Here is a 17061-nt window from a genome sequence, read left to right as displayed (position 1 = left end):
TCAGTGACTTTGTAATATTCCATGTATCCTTGTGTTTCAGTACTGCAATTTATTTTAAATGAGTAATATTTTCCATTGTATATAGCTGAAGAAAAAATACATTCAACATTTTGTAATTTGTCTCAATATTGAAATAGGTATTTCAGTGAAACCCATTTAACATTTAACCCATGTAACATTTACATTTCTGCACGCTTTATTTTTCGGGACAAGCAGTTTCAGAAAGTATATGTGTGTGTGTGTGTGTGTGTGTGTGTGTGTGTGTGTGTGTGTGTGAATCTTCAGTGCAGCTACTTTCAACTGATTTTATAAAAATCCATTGGTAAACCTAAATTGTATTGATGTTTCCATATTTTATCCCACAAAGTAGTTGCAGTGTATTATAATTCAGTTCTAGTGAAGAAAATTAAGTCAATGTGGAAAGATTCACTTTAATTTAGTCTATAGGGTAATGAGTATGTTCTCTTTTCAGAGAAGTTACTCAATATATTTTTTTTCTGTTTCTGACTCCTCTTAGAGTTTAGCACGTTTTCTTCTTACAGTCCCAGTGATGTTTCCTGAGGGATTATCCAGAGGTAGATAGACCTGACAGGAAATATACATCATTATTTACACTGATAAGATGAACCTCTACTTTAATTGCTTAAAGTAGAGGTTACTCATGGTGCATGAGTTATTTATTCTTAAATATGTATCATTATTAAATTTTCTCTTTTGACATAAGAATTTTAGGCTTTTTGCTTGAAGTATTAAGTTATAATAGTAATAATAGTTTCCTTGTTGCATCCACTGTTCTAAACAGCCTTGTGTGGGCTTATAAGTAAGTATAAATGATTAAAGTGAATAAATTAAAAGTTGATGGAAGGAAAATGATATTGCTTATACTGCTGTTTAATGAAAGTACATTGTCTATGCTCACCTCATCCTTGTTGTTGATACCCATCTTTGTCATGTCTATAGTGAAGTAATGCTGATTTGGCATGATTATCTCAATTTCTTCCACCTGTAAAATGAATGGACCACTGGTCAATGACCTTTAGTCTTAATTGGCCTTAAAGTATGTTATAATCACATTAAGGAATTTTAACCAAAAATCCAACATGATCTGCAGGTTGGCATAAAATTTAAATGGTATGCAATTAAAATTATCTGCGTTTCCTGTGTTCTGTTAGAGTATTCGCTGAAAATTGATCTATTCACAGAATGTGTTTTGAATAAATTATATTATTATTAAAAATTTAAATTAGAAAATAAATCCACTTAAAGAACAAAAGGTGGATTGTCACATGACCACATGCCAAGTATATGTATCTATAGGACAAAAAATATTCAATATCAGGTGATATAGCTGGTATAACACAAACTTGTCCAACAACATAAAAACTGAATAATATAATATTGTTAAAAGTGTGACTTGTGTAACATTTTTATTAATAACATTCAGTGTACCAAAGAAGCTGCAGTAATAATTTAATAGAAGTCATCTCAAAATCATGCCATGAGAGCCTTTATCTGCAAAGTATAGACTGTGGAATCAAGGCTTTTAGTTTGCATTCCTAGAAGTGTTGGACACCCAGCAGTTTTTGGATACCCTTCGAGGAGTTTTCCTCCTTCGCCAAACTTAACACTTACAGTAAGTTCACTTTGTGTTGCCTTCTAGCTTTTTCCCCACACTGAGCTTTCGCTGTGTATCGTTTTCATTGCTAATAATGTGTTTCATGTCACTCAGTTCTTTTTTGCAATACGTCAAACATACTAAGGTAAGAAGTCAGGAAGGATGGATTAATTGAAGTGTTTTCGGTTATCAGGAGACTAGAGCATATCAGGTTGTGTACCTACCTCTGGGACTCTGCTGAAAACTAGGAGTTGAGTGTCATAAAGTGTCTTCTGTACCGACTGAGAATATTCGCCACGGTCGAATGGGCCAGCGAACTTCTCGATAATGGTATCTTTTACGGTTTTCCTGTTCAAATAAAATAGTTAACAGCAATTCAGCAGTTCAAAGGTGAAAATACTTTTAATATTCTAGCTCTATCAATGCCTGTGATATTCAATTTAGGCTAAAGCAACTTTTACAGCACAGCTGAATTGCTCAAACACGTTGCACATTTACATTTAGCTGACGCTTTTCCCCAAAGTGACTTACAATGTTAAACTATTAACAATTATTTACCCATTTATATAGCTGGGTAACAGTCAAGCCAGACTATGGAAAATTATACAGGTATTGGCGGCATTTATCTCAAAAGTTAAAGAATTCTTGAGCTTGAGCAGGACTCCATCAGGACTGGAGCCTCTCAGGTTATGCAATACATTTCCCAAATTTTGGTGAAAATAGAATATTTTGTATTGTTATCATGCTATTTTTAATGTTTCTGTTATTGCTTGTCTTCATAAAATCTTTCAATTTAAATCCTGTTTTATAAGCATTTACATTGCAGGAATCTTATTTTAATTGCATTTATATCCAAAATCCATTTCTGCGTTTCTCTGCTGTATAGTAAGTGCATGGAGGTGTGGAGAGTGGAGTTTGAACTCCTTTTGGGCTGCTTTTCAGGTGAAGGCTTTTTGCCTGTCACTCAGTGCTGCACTACAGAGCAAGAAACTGTTGAAGAAGAAGAGTTAAAGTGATCTGGACGTAGCCATCACATTTGAAGGAAGTGCTCCAACAATGGTTTTTATGAGAATCCCCAACTAGCTTCATTTTTTGATTATCTAGTGGTTACCTAGAGCACTAACATACTGTACTAATGAGTTTATTTTTGGGGAGAGTTGGTAGCACAGTGGTTAGAACAGCTCCCTTTGCCCCCGAAGGTTGCACCTCTGACTCCTGAACCCTTGAACAAGGTACTTATTCTGAAGTTGCTCCAATAAAATTGCCCAGCTGTATAAATGGGCAAATAATTGTATGTAGCTTAAAAATGTCATCTGATTTAGAGAATACATCAGCTAAATGGAAAAAATATCATTTTAATCTTTGAATTCAGTGGAGGCTCTACTATTTTTACCAAATGTACTGCTTTACAAACCAAGTACAAACAATTACCAGGTGGTGTCGAAGGACATGTTTCTGTCCTTATTGTAGCGCCAGCGGGCATGCACTGTGGTACAGAAGAACCTGTCTCTGGCATCCTGCAAAGTGGTGAACTGATCCTTCAAGAATCCCTCGAAGCCTGACTGGGTTGTTTTCAAAACCTTCATGTCCTTCACACCACTGTGGATTACAGGGTTCTCTGTAGAATAGGTTTTAGTAAGAAACGCCATTTAAGTCATACACTTTGTTAAGCAACAACTGTATCTTTTGTAATTAATTTCAATTTTACTGTGAATTTTTCAGAGTACAGTGAGAGTGCTGAAAAATTTTTCCCAGGCAATGACTAATAAAAGCTACCATGCAAATAAATTAGCCCATAGTACAGGATATGTGATCACCTTGACAGCAAAAGAGCTCTGTTTTAGTATGAAGCTCACCATTTCGATATTGTTCAACATCACAGAACCGCCAAGCCTCTGGGCTGAAGATGAATGCATGGGCATGCTGAGCACCATCCTATATAACAATCATTTTACAGTTCAGTCATAACAATCTTGTCACAGAAACTTTGTGTGTTTCGTAAAAACTCTTCTAAGACAGCAGTACCTTCCTCAGCTTCCTCCATGGCATGTCTTCAATGTACACCTTGGCTCTTGTGACATGTTTGAAAGAAGTCAGGAAGTGTTCACAGATGTCCATAGCAAACTCTTCTATTGTCTTGATCTGTTAAGACAAACGTGTCTAAAATGACCCACATTTTTCAGAATTCGAAATCAGGACAAAGATATATTAATAAGCACACTGACCCCTTTTAACTTGGCCAGTGCGTGCACAGTGTTCTTAATGGTGTCAGTGGGAATGATATCACCATTGTCCCCATTCAGATAATCCTTGCGTGTCTTCAGTGTCAGTTGTACATCAGCTTTTATCTCCTTAATGTAGTGATGCGTCCCCTCTCGTCGGATATGAAGAACCTTCACGGAATTCTTCCCATACCCCGTTCGTACAAATTCCACATCCTACAACACATTCTTATTGTATGTATCAAGCAGTGGTGAAAAGAAGTACATGATATGGTTCACACAGTCTTTGACATTTTTTTCTTTAGTTGTTTAAACTGAATATTTACATAAAGATGTTTCTCAAAACAGGGTGCTGCAGCAGGTAGCACAGCTTATTTCAAGTACCTGGGCTGTTTGGAAGTGGGGTTCGATTCTGGCTCTCTCTATGTGGAGTTTACGTGTTCTTGTTGACATGTTCCTTTTTAAATTGCTCTAGGTGTGTTAATATCTATGGCTACCCTGGCATGGGCTGGAGTCCTGTCCATGTTGTATCCTGACTTGTCTAGTGCCCTAACTATGCTTCCAGTAAAGGCACCACAGGGACCACAAAACTGACTTGGGCGACATGTTAATAGTGACTGAATGAATGATTTTCCAAAATTCATGATCATCTACTTCCGCACGTTCTTTCAGCATGTTGCTGGTGCAAATTGATAAACCTGGCTCAGATTAAATAAACATTCTGATCTGATCTAGTATTGATCTAGTATAAGTAATCTTTTCTACATGGAAATCAGAAACTATATTTGTACCAGGCAACTGCAATGGTGAATATTTACATTTATGGAGTTTTTCCCCATTTAGTTCTACAATTACTATGATCAGAGTATAAAAGCAGATATTCCTTAATACTAAATATGTTAAATAAAGAAACTAGAAAAAATCTTACATCATAATAGATAATATCTATTTATGCTATTAGATATGTAATCTTCTATCTATTTATGCTATTCATATATGTTATAAGAGTAGATAATTGTTAATTAGAGTAAAAAAAAAAAATAATATGTAGAATGTAATTCTTTTGGTACCTGATTGAAGATCCTGGCCATGTTCACCTTTTGTCTCAAACCATATGTGTCAAAGATATGGATATGAGGAGGGTATTTTGTTAAGGGGGTGGAGATTTCAGTGTATTTTATCAGAGTTGTGCAAATCAGTAACCTCGAGAGTCACCTTGCTGAATCATCTTGTCTTTCAACATTTTTGAAAGGAGCTTTTAACCATAACATACAGTTGTTAGAAAAAAGTGTGAAACCTTTACAATCATCTCCATTTCTGTTCTTAAAATGTGAGCTGATCATCTGTCCTGATAATAAATATAGTCGTAGTCATAAAAACAGTCTTATTAAACAAACCCACAATCTGTTGCACTGCCATATCTTTAACAAACGATTTTAGTCATTAATTGAAAAGTATGTAAATCCTTATATTTAGTAGCTAGTGAAGGCTCCTTTACTACAATAACCTCAACCAAATACTTTCTGTAGCTGCTGATCAGACCTTCAGAATTTGCAAGGTATTTTGGTTCAGTCCTCTATACCAAACTGTTCCAGTTCATGTATATTTTTGGGAGATCACACCGCAGCATTTCAGTGTGACTCAGGTTAGGACTCCAATTTGGAAATGGTAAAATACAGAATTATATTCTGAGGCACCTCAATTTTTGATCATTGTCATTCTGCATAGACCAACTTCTTTTGAGTTTTGGATCATAGACACACACACAGACTTTCTGCTGAAAAATTTCCTGCCACAACTGGGAACTCATTGGTCCCTAAATGATTGCAAGTTATCCAGGTCATGAGGCAGCAAAGCAGCTCCACAGCATTATACTCCCTCCGCCATGCTTCACAGATTGGAGTTGGCATAAGGTTCCGGTGTTGCTATGCACTGCTTAGCTTTCAAGACGTCAGTGATATTTTGTAAGAAACATGTATACAATATATTTTATAATCTGTACTATTATTGTTTCTTTCATTTCTACATTGGAATAAGTCACATTGTAAATAACCATTCATATTTGAAAGCAACCACTCAACTGCATTTTTAGGTGCTGGACTGATACCTTGTAAACAGTGTTTGCTATGTTCAGCAATTATAATACATGTATAACATAACTGTCATGTTATAGCTGGTACCTTACAAAACATCATGGGATCCAAAAAACATTACTTCCCCTTTTTTGTTTCACTTCCGCTGCTTTTCACTTTAAATAGCAGTTGCACATAAACATAATAAGAGTACTGAGTTCTTGCAGAAGTCAGATGCACATATGAGAAAGGTTTCCTTTTTCTCCCTGAACCGGTTTGGAGGGGCCAAGTCATACAGATCTATTGGATTTTATCCATACATTATGTGGTTATTTTTCCTTTATGTTTTCTTGTGTGGAACTTACTGTACAGCAGACATTTCCTGCAGAAATGAAGCTGGGAATCCTGTTGACTGGTAGGCTCAGATCTTTTAGCAGTTCATGACTGATTATACATAGCATCTATTTAAGTATGTTACTTTAATAAATCAATAAATTAAAAATATATCCTGATGTGCATTATGTGAATTGTATATGTTCACAAAATAAACAAATATCAGAAGCAGTGCATAGTTTACTTTACAGCACTGGCTGAAACTCTTTGATGTGGATTAACCAGTTCAGATATTTTACTGGAATTGTGTGACCAAAGTTAACAATTGTTGTATTAAAAAAAAAACACCTTTAGTTAAACCAGAGCATTACATCTACTGTATGTCTAAACAGTTTAAGAACAAGACCTAATCAGAGTCCCCCGGAGGAAATTTCACATACTGTTTTAATGCAGGAATTCCCCACTGAAGAGACAAAAATAGCCTAGAATTATTTGTCTGTGAAAAAGCAGAGCTTTTTCTTTGCCCACTGCTGTTGGTTCTCACAGTAAAAATTCAGAGACTTTTTAAAAAGTCTGACCTGTATTTATATTTTTAACAAGACTCAGGGGGAAGTTTGAAAATTTACTTAATTACTGACAAACTTTAACTGCAAGTCAAAAAGAGATATGATTAAAAAAGACTATAGACATGTTTACTTGTATCAAGTATGACAGTGTGTCTACCTGCCAACTTTAACAAACATTCATAAATACAACATTTGAGAATGGATTCCACTCTGATTTAAAATGTAAAAAAAAAAAGGTGTCAGTCTTCATTGCTGCTCATTTTAGCTTTTAAACCTTAGGAATTTTCTTACATAAATATTTGTATATTTTTGACCTCTTTTGAAAAACAGGTTCCAGTTCATAGACCCACCCAATTATCCTGTACAGATTGTTGCAGCTTGAAGTTTCGTATACATTTCCATATTCATCCTAATAGAAGCACAGTGTTCGTCAACACCAACAGTGCTTAGACTGACTTAATATACTGTGTAATCTGCATAAAAGTCACATTATTTGACAGGTTCATCATCTACAAGTTACCACAGTTTAAAATTGGGAGTGTTGGAACTGGACTTGACTACATGTATCTGGATTCCTCAATGAAGACCTGGCAGATGAGCAAATTTCTGGTCAATGACAGTAATGGTGCTTTGGGGAACACCTTAAAACTGCTTTATGATGGTAAAGGATACAAGGTGAGAATACATAGCAAATATGCCAAAAACAGATCTGGAGATATTCTGCCTTATAAAGTACATGAAGAACTTAATATTTGCATAAGTACCTTTTCTTGTTCAGTACACACACTGCATGTTTTGCACATCTTACACTCTTGCCTTTTAGTCCAACAGATCAGCCTATGTATTTTATAACGATGCCCCTCCTTTGCTGAAATACAGTAATCGTTATGGACACACAAAAGGTACAGTTTTCACAAACATTTCTGAAATTATAAAATATTGCATATGGTTTTTTAACATGTCTACTTTACTTCTTATTTCTTCATATTGCTAACCTCACTGCATGATTATGTAATAAGTTTGCCCTGTGTAGTATGGGCTTGAATGGGACACGCAGGGCAAAGAGCGTAAGTCTGATTAGAAATGTTGACCGAGTTTTAGTCAAACAGACTGTATCTAGCTGTAAGATAAACAAATCTTGCTTGGTCCACAATCGCATAGATCATGCCCATGATGCACCAGATCATGCAGTGGCAAAGAGCAGTGCTGACTGAGCATTAAGGCCAAAAGTTGTGTCCTCTGCAGGTGTTCTGCTCTTCAATGAGTCCCAGGGATTGTGGCTCATCCACAGTGTCCCCCACTTTCCTGCATTCCCTGAAAATGGGTACGCCTGGCCATCCTCAGGCAGGCAGAATGGACAAACTGTGCTCTGTGTCACCTATAAGTATCAACAGATCCCAAGCATAGGTGAGCAACAAGTTATTGTTATTGATAAAAAGACACTTTGTAAATGGCTGAGGAAAAGGTGGTATGTTGTCATGGTGCCGTTAACTGGGAATTTGAATAGAGCTGCTTCTCATCCCTTTCTACAGCTCAACAGCTCCTATACTATAATCCACGAGTTTACAACTGCTCCCTGCCTACAGCATTTCAGCCAGATCTAGCCAGTCTGGTTATCCTTTGTCAAGGCTCCAAAATGCCTTGGGTGTCAGACAAGAACTTGGAAAAACTAACGTCAGCCAATGGAGAAAGCTTTCTAAGTTTTGCAAAATCACGCTTCTGGATTGATGGTAATAAGAGTATTTTTCTTTCCTTTTTATTCATAAAATCATTGGTCACCAACCCTCATCCTGGAAATCAGTAAAGTTTGAGGGCCATTGGCTGGCTGGAACAAGAGACTGCATATCCTGTCAATTGCCAGAGCGCTGGTTATGGACTGTCATTCCAAAGTTGCATTTCAGGATAGATTAATTCCTTTTTCCCGCAAAACAGAAATTCAAATATTTTAACAACAGAAAACAAACATTCACAGGATAGTTCTTCTAAACAGTCCTAGAAAAAAACAACATCACAACCTATCTGAAGCAACTATAAGGCTATAAGATATTGATTCTTAAAGAATATCCTCACTTTCATGCATAAAACATGTATAATATATAATAGGAAAAGGAGTAGTTCTTTAGTGTATTTCAGATAAACGTCTTAATTAAATAAATATGTATATACAGTGTATATATATATATATATACATAAGAAACTATTATTATTTATTGTTGTTTTTCTTTTTTTTGCAAAACATGACCTCTTATGTTTTAAAATCAATTTGCTCATGTGCTTTAGTTAATAACAGGAATCCCTTAACAGTAATGGAGAAAACAGAAGTTTTGAAAAGGAATATCATACGCTTTAGTCTGTTTTTTCCTGTTTAAATGACAAGTCTGAAGTTAATACATAAACAATACTGTGTTTAGGTAGCGAGTTTTTACTTAAAATGTTGTCTCTATGAAGCTCATAAAGATGAGCTGCTTAAAAACAGGACATGTCAATTTCCTTTTTGCCTTAGAATACAAAATACTGTAAGTCTAAATATTTTTCACTAATTAATGTAGCAAGCCAGCTGGAACTTAATCGGATTACATCAGTAAGAGGGACATAATGAAGCAAACTTTTAAAACTAACCTTGTAGAAACCAAATATGTTGTAACTTGCTAAACTTACGAGAGTACATTTGGACTTTAAACCTCACCTGCTTATTTTTTAAACCTGCTATGAAGCCAGTTAGTATATTCTGTGAGACTGAATGCAGATACACAGTATTTTTGTAGAATATATGTCAACCATATTAGTTGCCAGATTGTAGTCAGTCAGTTCTTAAAGATTCTTCACTTGAGCACAAAATGTAGAATTTGTAGCTTATGAATGAATTTTGAGTGGATGTTCGTCTGTTAAAACAATTCTGATGCAATGGAGCTGAACATCTGAATGTCAAAATATATTTTATTGTGCACAAGTTTCAAGTGATTGAGAAATTGGGAGAACCAGTTGATTTTTTTCCCAAGAAGCTCAGTAACAGAGCTATCACACTACAAAGAAATCAGTCTTCATGTCAGTCTGTCAGTCAACCAGTGTCTCAGTGAGTGAGTGAGTGAGTGAGTGAGTGAGTGAGTGTCAGTTTCTGGCTGCTGTTCCTGGAAGGGTCACAGTAAACATGAAATGGAACCTTTTGAAATACGGCAGTAATGTCATTAAATATTTAAACGTCTCACTCTGTCATTCTCCACAGATATATACACTGGCTGGGTTGCTCAGATGTTAAAAGTTGATTTGTTAACAGAAACCTGGCAACGCAAGGAGCACGAACTGCCCTCCAATTGCTCTCTGCCCAAACACACCCTAAATATAAGAAGAATCAAGTTACCAGGGCCTGTTCTCTTCTACTCACATTTTGATCACTCCAAATGGTGTGTTTCAAAGGCTTATGAGAGTCAGTGGACCTGCCTGGGCGATTTAAACCGAGAGGACAGTCAGGCTTGGAAAAGTGGAGGGTTGGTATGCTCACAGAACCCAACCATCTACCAAGCCTTTCGCCAGGCGGTGTCCTGGTACATAGGCTGCTGAGCCCAACTGTGCATAATGTAATTTTTACACTTGTTAAAATAGTAATATGTGCACATTTGGTTTTGCTTTCTGAATTACTTTGTAACCATAAGAAGTTTTTAAGTGAGATGGACAAAAAAGTGTAACATTTAAATGAAATTTTAAATCTGAATTCTTTAACATTTTATAGAGTGAGAACTTTCTTAATATGAGTAAGTTCATGCAAATAGAAATGAAACAAAATATAGTGTAATTGATTTAATTTATTATCTACATAACAAATCTAAATTGTGATGAGACATTTTGTACCCAGTCTTGTGTTTAATGATGGTCTGCATACTATCTTAAAGAAATCTATAAACTTTTGACTGTATTATATGACTGACTGCCAATAGCTTTTTGTCACTTCTATTCTCAGTGTAAAGTGGGCCATAGGCTGTCAGGAAATCAATACACTTCAATTACCTGACAGATGCATGTGGGTGGAAAGACCAGTGTGTGAGTGAATGACTAATTATACTTGGCAAGGGAGTGGAGGACTCAGCTGAAAACTTTCTAATGTCCGTTCACAGAAATGGCAGAACATGTAAAATTGGAAGCAATGAAGTCGGCACAACAGAGCATTTGGGAAAAAAAGAATTATCAGTTATCAGCCCACACACCTTATTCACTAAGGTGACTTACACTGCTAGATACACTACTTACAAAGGGTCACTCACCTAAACCTTTCAGTTCACACCTAGTGTGTGAGTGACAGAGTGTGTTCCACTGATGTATGGATGAACGACCCAGTGTAAGTAGTGTATCTAGCAGTGTAAGTCACCTTGGTGAACAAGGTGTGTGGGCTGATAACACTACATAGAGTTTGTTGGAAGTTGCTCTGGAGAAAAGTGTCAGCTAAATAAATGTAAATGTAGGAATTAGAAAAGAATTGGCTTGCTAATTGGGTCCATACGTGGCTCTTGAGAATTCACACAAACCTGCCTATCGGAGTGCAAGAGATTTAATTATTCCTCGAAGCAAGTCTCCACCTGGAAGCATATAAGATCAGGGCATTGTTCACTTCACCAGATGTGGCAATAAGCTGTATGACTCTAGGAGAGGTGGCAGCATGTGAACCTCCATCACCTAAATATCGCCATTTATGAATTGTGAACAATCATGGCACCTTAATTTGCTCATTTAATTAGAAAGTTGTGCTTTGATACTCGGCAAATTCTGCATGAATCAGATTCTAAGATGAATGCTTTTTCTCCTTTGTTTTGCATTCTTATTAGAGAAGCCAGCATTTTACAAGTAAACAGGGTTCATTAGAAAAATACTAAATTTATATACATAGGCTACAGTATAGTGTATTTAATATTTTTAATGGTGAATGAATCCACCCATAGAACATTAAATGGAGATTTACATAGCAAAAATATCTGCTTAATTAATGTAGGACTATAGAAGAACAAGATATATTAAGCATATGACTACTGGCATCTCATTAAAATTTTTCGTAATTTCATTGTTTATTCCAGTGGTTCTCAACCTTTTGGAACTAAAGCCCCCCCAAACCTCTCCTATTAATTATGTGGCGCCCTCCCCCCCAAGACTAAATAGATAGATAGATAGATAGATAGATATTTTTTTTTAGATTTTTTTGTACTTTTTTTTAACTTTTTTGCTTTTTTTTTGTTTTAAAACTATATAGGACAATAGTGGAACACGCCCTTAATTGATCAAAAATGTTTTTGAACAATATAGAACTAATTTGTAACATTACGTGGAATGTATGTGATATGCAAACTGGCACGTAGGGTGCGTTTCGCTAGCCATGCCGTTATAAATGAGTGGGAAACGTGCGCTTGCTTCTTTTTAGAAAGAAGCACAATGCGCGGTTCAGTGTTGGACAGCGCAAGCCTGAGGTCATCCTCCACCTGCAGGCGATTTCTGTATTTTGTTTTCAACGCAGACAATTTTGAAAACCCGGCCTCGCACAAATACGAATGGAAGCGGCAATTTAACGGCGGCGTCAGACAACCGAGGATATTCAGTCATCAGTGAACCAAAACGAAGCGAAGGCAGAGAGTAAGAGCTATAGACTTTTTAGTTGGAGGTGCTGACGACAGACCATCGCCACAACTCCTTTTGACGCGTGATGAACTTATCCATACCAATTTATCACCATGGATTAGTTCGACTGGTATCTTTGACTCGTGTCCTACACTGCCAGCTATACGTAAAAGGCGGGCTTAAGCTCCGCCTCTTCAACTCAGAAAGAAAATGCAGAGGGAGAAGCAACGCGTTTTTAAAAATATTTTTAATTAGAATTATTTTAAAATATTTTTAAATTATGTTTTTTAAATAATGAAGAGATTTTTACATAGATTTTTTATAGGTTTTTTTATTTTTATGTACATTATAATTGGAAAGCAATAAAATACACTGAGTACCCAAATGATGACCTGTGTCTCTGTGCTTTTTTCTTGGAAACAACTTGTGCTCCCATCCCTCCGCCCCCCGTTGAGAACCAATGGTTTATTCAATGGACTCGACGTTAGGTGGCGGAAGAGTAAGATGTCGGCACTTGGACTGACGACTCGGATTCGCTACTGAAGACTTCCGGGTTAAAGAATGAACGCGAGTGCGGTGCACGTGAAGAACGCGGACGCATCATGGATGACGAGTTTTCTGCCGAACTCCAAAATAAAACGAAGAAACTGAAGAAAAAGGCGAAAAAACAAAAGAAAGAAAGCAAAATAGCAGTACAAAATGCCGAACAAGACGCTAATGAGCCGGAAAGTGTTGATAGTGCCTCAGCGCCGGTGTTTCCGCCAACGTTTAGTGTGTCGGAAATAAAAAACAAACAACGGAGACACCTTATGTTTATGAGATTGAAGCAGGAGAAGAGAAGGGTAAGGTTAGCTTTCCGTATGGGATTAACCGCTAGAAATTTGCGGTTGTGTGACATTCATTGGGATACCAAACAAAGCAGTAAATTAATTAAATTAAGTGTCTTCTTTTTTTGGGGGGTCTGGTATTGCGTATGCGTATCTATTCCGCCATGCTATCTGAAAATGTTGTCATTGTGTACTATGAAAGGAAAAGTTGTCATTGAAGAAGAAAAGGCGAAAAGAGAGAGAGGCCCTTGGTGATGAGGTAAGACAAACGTCTAAGAATCTGGCTTAAAATCACAAGTTTTGTTTGGCTCAGGCCAATCTCTGTTGTAGTTTATAACATAATAAATCATTATGAATACAAAATACAAAACTGGGATACAATCTTTGGGTGTCTTTTTTCGTTTTTTGTTTCTTTCTAGGCACCTCCAAAGCCAGTTCCCAAAACAATAGAAAATCAGAGAGTCTATGATGAAACCACAGTGGATCCTGAAGATGAAGAGGTAATATGTGAACTGAAAAGTTGTACTGTGTTTTTGCTTTTGGTGGCTTAAATGGATACTGAAGTTAATGTGAAAAAATACTCCTACTGCTTTGCTGACTATGTATTGCTGCTTTTCTCTGTTTTGTGACTGTTCCCACTTCATCTTGCATAGTCTGTAAATTACAGTGTAATGCTTCTGTAAAATTCCTTCACAGGTTGCATTTGATGAGGGAACAGATGAATTTTCAGCTTACTTCAACCGTCTGACAAATCCCAAAGTTCTTATCACAACCTCAGATAGACCAAGAGGGGTGAGTTGAGTTACTGTTTTCTGCATATATTTGTTGATCAAAATGTGTCCATGATACAGTTAATACAAAAAATTAATATATTGTTTCTTGTTTTTAGAGGACAGTGAGATTTTGTCAGCAACTTGCCACAATCATACCGGATTCACATGTTTATTATCGAAGAGGTCTGGCTCTGAAGAGGATTATTCCACAGTGTATAGCCAGAGGTTTTACGTACCTCATTGTAATAAATGAAGATCGCAAAGTACCCAGTATCCTTTATAATAAGGAAAACTTAATTTGGTGGTGTAACTCTACATCTATTTTATATTAATCCATGCATAGATTAAGAGAACAGTGATTGGTTTGTAACCACACAAAAATCAAAAATGGTGGGGCATTCCTAATTTTGAAGTATGTCTATTACTTCTGTGGATGTTAAGTAATGCATGAATAAGACAAACGTGAGACCCAGAGGAAAATTAAAATAAAACTGGTAGAGAGGGGCACGGTGACAGAGCAGCTTGCGATAGTATCTCGAAAAACCTGAATTTCTTCTAAATTGTTTTCTGTGTTACATTGCTGTAGTTTATAAACTGTTGAGTGATTGTAAGGAATTTACTGCATTTAACATTGTAAACAGTGTACCTTAGACAAAAGTTTCAGTTAAATACTATTTGTAATTAATGTATATCCAAAGGCAGCAGTTCTAACCACTATGCTACCAGCTGCCTGAGTTTTTCACGTTTAATGACTGGATATGGACAACTACAGTATTTTTCTGAAAGTATTTGTACACATGATGATCTGTTAATATTTCTGTGTGCACTGAAGCCTCCTTAACCAGAAAATAAGATGGCCTCGTCCTTTGTCATCTACCAGATGGCCCAACTGCACACTTTAAAGTCAGCAGTGTTCGTCTTCGAAAGGAAATGAAGGTTGTATGTAATGTCATTCATTTCAAAACTAAAAAATTAGAAAATCTTAAACGACTGATATTTTGTTAAGGTTTGGAAACTTTTTTTTCTTTTCTTTTTTTTTTTATTTATTATAATTACTGTGCAGAGACGTGGCAAAGATCCAACAAAACACACTCCTGAAGTCATCCTGAACAACTTCACTACACGCCTTGGTCACAGCATTGGTCGCATGTTTGCTGCCCTTTTCCCTCATGACCCAGAGTTTGTTGGGCGGCAGGTCGCCACCTTCCACAACCAGCGTGATTTTATTTTTTTCAGATTCCATCGGTGAATATCCTTTTTGAACTCTGAAGTATTTTAGGAACTTAAGTTTAAATGAAGTGTAAATTAGAAAATCTGGTTAATCAACTTGGCAAAAAAAGTTTTCATTATGTGCAGTGCTTAAGAAGCCTACAGTATATTCATTGTAAATGTTTAAGAAAGTAAATATACTTTGTTTCATACAGGTACATTTTTAAAAATGAGAAGAGAGTGGGAATTCAAGAACTGGGACCACGATTTACTCTTAAACTACGATCGTTACAGAAAGGTACCTTTGATTCGAAGTTTGGAGAGTACGAATGGGTTCACAAGGTAAGTCTGCCTTTGTCAAGAGTTAAACAGTCGTTGTATTGTCCACATATTACTACAGTTCTGTTAGGGGTTTTGTATTGTGATTGTTTTTTTAAGAGATAGAAATTTAAGGCTTGTAGTACTCACTGTTGTGAATAACGTGAGGCTGCTGGTTCATAATAATTTTGGGGCTGTATTGCATTACTTTTGAATTTGATGTAGCCAAAAATTTCATTTTCCACAATATATTCCTATAATCTAGAAGTTTTAATGTGTTTTTACTAAGTAAATAGTATGGTCTTCTTTATTAACTAATCATCCCTAGGTCAGCCTTTTAAATATTTTAAAAGTCATGTTCATTTCTTGAGCTGTTTTATATAAAGTAATATTAATGGCTTATTTCAGCGCCATGAGATGGACACGAGCAGAAGAAAATTCCACCTTTAAAGGAAAAAAGTGTTTTCAGGACTTTCACAAGAAATCCAGCCTGTGCCATAATTTGGGAGAAGAAACAATTTTACATGTCAACTATGAAGTTGTGTATATAGGAAACCTGATAAAACAAATCAGTTGTAATTTTTATAGAAACAGAAGTATGTGGAACATGGTTATTTAAAGGTGAAAAACTTAAGTTTGCCCTGTGTTGTCATATTAAACACCTATGAATTCTAGTTAAAAGTACCCTGTTTCTGTACAGATTCCGCTGTTTAAAATTTTCATGTTATTACCACTAAACTCCTGATATGGCTAACTATTTTTTTGCATAAACGACTCCAAATATTTCAGATTGGTTTGTAACAAACTGTACATACAAAATTGGCAGTTTAATTTTCCAACTATGTTTTATATTCCTGAAAAATCTTTGAAAAAGTTTGTGTATCTGCTTATCCAAACATTTTGTATGGATGAATCATTTTAAAAATAACTTAAAACCTTTAGATAAGCAATCATCTAATTAAAAGCACTTTATAAAAATAAACATTACAAGCAATATTTGAGCAATCAAGCTATATACTAAGTACACAGGTTCAGTTACATGGATTAGTTAACATTATTTGTAACTCATTTAAAGTAACGTCATCTCTTTTCAAAAAAATACAAAAAAACCACGCATCCCTGGAATGGCTTATTGAACAGGGGTTCATACAAGACATCTTGAGTGTGCAACATGCAGAACGGGTACTGCAGACAAAATAGATGGATAATGCAACATCATTTTTGCATCTTCGTTCAGTTTTGTTAGATTAAGCATACTTTTGGCATACTATACAGGTGGTCCCCAATTTACGATGGTTTGACTTATAATTTTTTTTGACTTTATGATGGTGAGCTGGCAATAGCCATTCAGTAGAAACCGTACTTTGAATTTTGTTTTTTTTCCTGGGTAAGTGATATGTGGTGCAATGCTCGGCAGCGATCTGCCTCTCCCAGTCTGTCACGCAGAGGTGTGTATTAAATGCACTTTTGACTTAGGTTTTGCGGAACGTGCTATCATAAGTCGGGGACCACCTGTATGTGAGTTCTTGGA

The 17061-nt window shown here is 36.1% G+C and overlaps 3 protein-coding genes across 3 annotated transcripts; 2 read left to right on the top strand and 1 right to left on the bottom strand.

Annotated features, from left to right (window-relative positions):
* Positions 1-231: 231 nt before the first annotated feature.
* uox (urate oxidase) lies at positions 232-4973 on the bottom strand. The gene is made up of 8 exons (XM_018734263.2): positions 4908-4973; positions 3841-4053; positions 3641-3757; positions 3472-3550; positions 3047-3233; positions 1840-1963; positions 920-1003; positions 232-585 (listed from the first exon to the last, which is right to left on the bottom strand). Exons 1-8 carry the CDS (start codon positions 4926-4928, stop codon positions 514-516), a joined length of 897 nt encoding a protein of 298 aa, XP_018589779.1. The 5' UTR covers positions 4929-4973; the 3' UTR covers positions 232-513.
* Positions 4974-6171: 1198 nt separating this feature from the next.
* Positions 6172-10366, top strand: dnase2b (deoxyribonuclease II beta). Its single transcript, XM_018734274.1, has 6 exons — positions 6172-6324; positions 7309-7483; positions 7632-7710; positions 8054-8215; positions 8341-8538; positions 10032-10366. Exons 1-6 carry the CDS (start codon positions 6233-6235, stop codon positions 10364-10366), a joined length of 1041 nt encoding a protein of 346 aa, XP_018589790.1. The 5' UTR covers positions 6172-6232.
* Positions 10367-12936: 2570 nt separating this feature from the next.
* rpf1 (ribosome production factor 1 homolog) lies at positions 12937-16038 on the top strand. Its single transcript, XM_018734259.2, has 9 exons — positions 12937-13245; positions 13433-13489; positions 13650-13730; positions 13927-14022; positions 14120-14273; positions 14857-14939; positions 15067-15248; positions 15428-15554; positions 15939-16038. The coding sequence occupies exons 1-9, from the start codon at positions 13006-13008 to the stop codon at positions 15978-15980; spliced, it is 1062 nt and encodes a 353-aa protein (XP_018589775.1). The 5' UTR covers positions 12937-13005; the 3' UTR covers positions 15981-16038.
* The last annotated feature ends 1023 nt before the right edge of the window (positions 16039-17061 follow it).

This window comes from Scleropages formosus, chromosome 9 (assembly GCF_900964775.1).
Source record: "Scleropages formosus chromosome 9, fSclFor1.1, whole genome shotgun sequence".
In the NCBI taxonomy this organism is placed as follows: domain Eukaryota; kingdom Metazoa; phylum Chordata; class Actinopteri; order Osteoglossiformes; family Osteoglossidae; genus Scleropages; species Scleropages formosus.
Note: the sequence above shows the minus strand (reverse complement) of the source record. Positions and strands in the feature narration are given on the sequence as shown.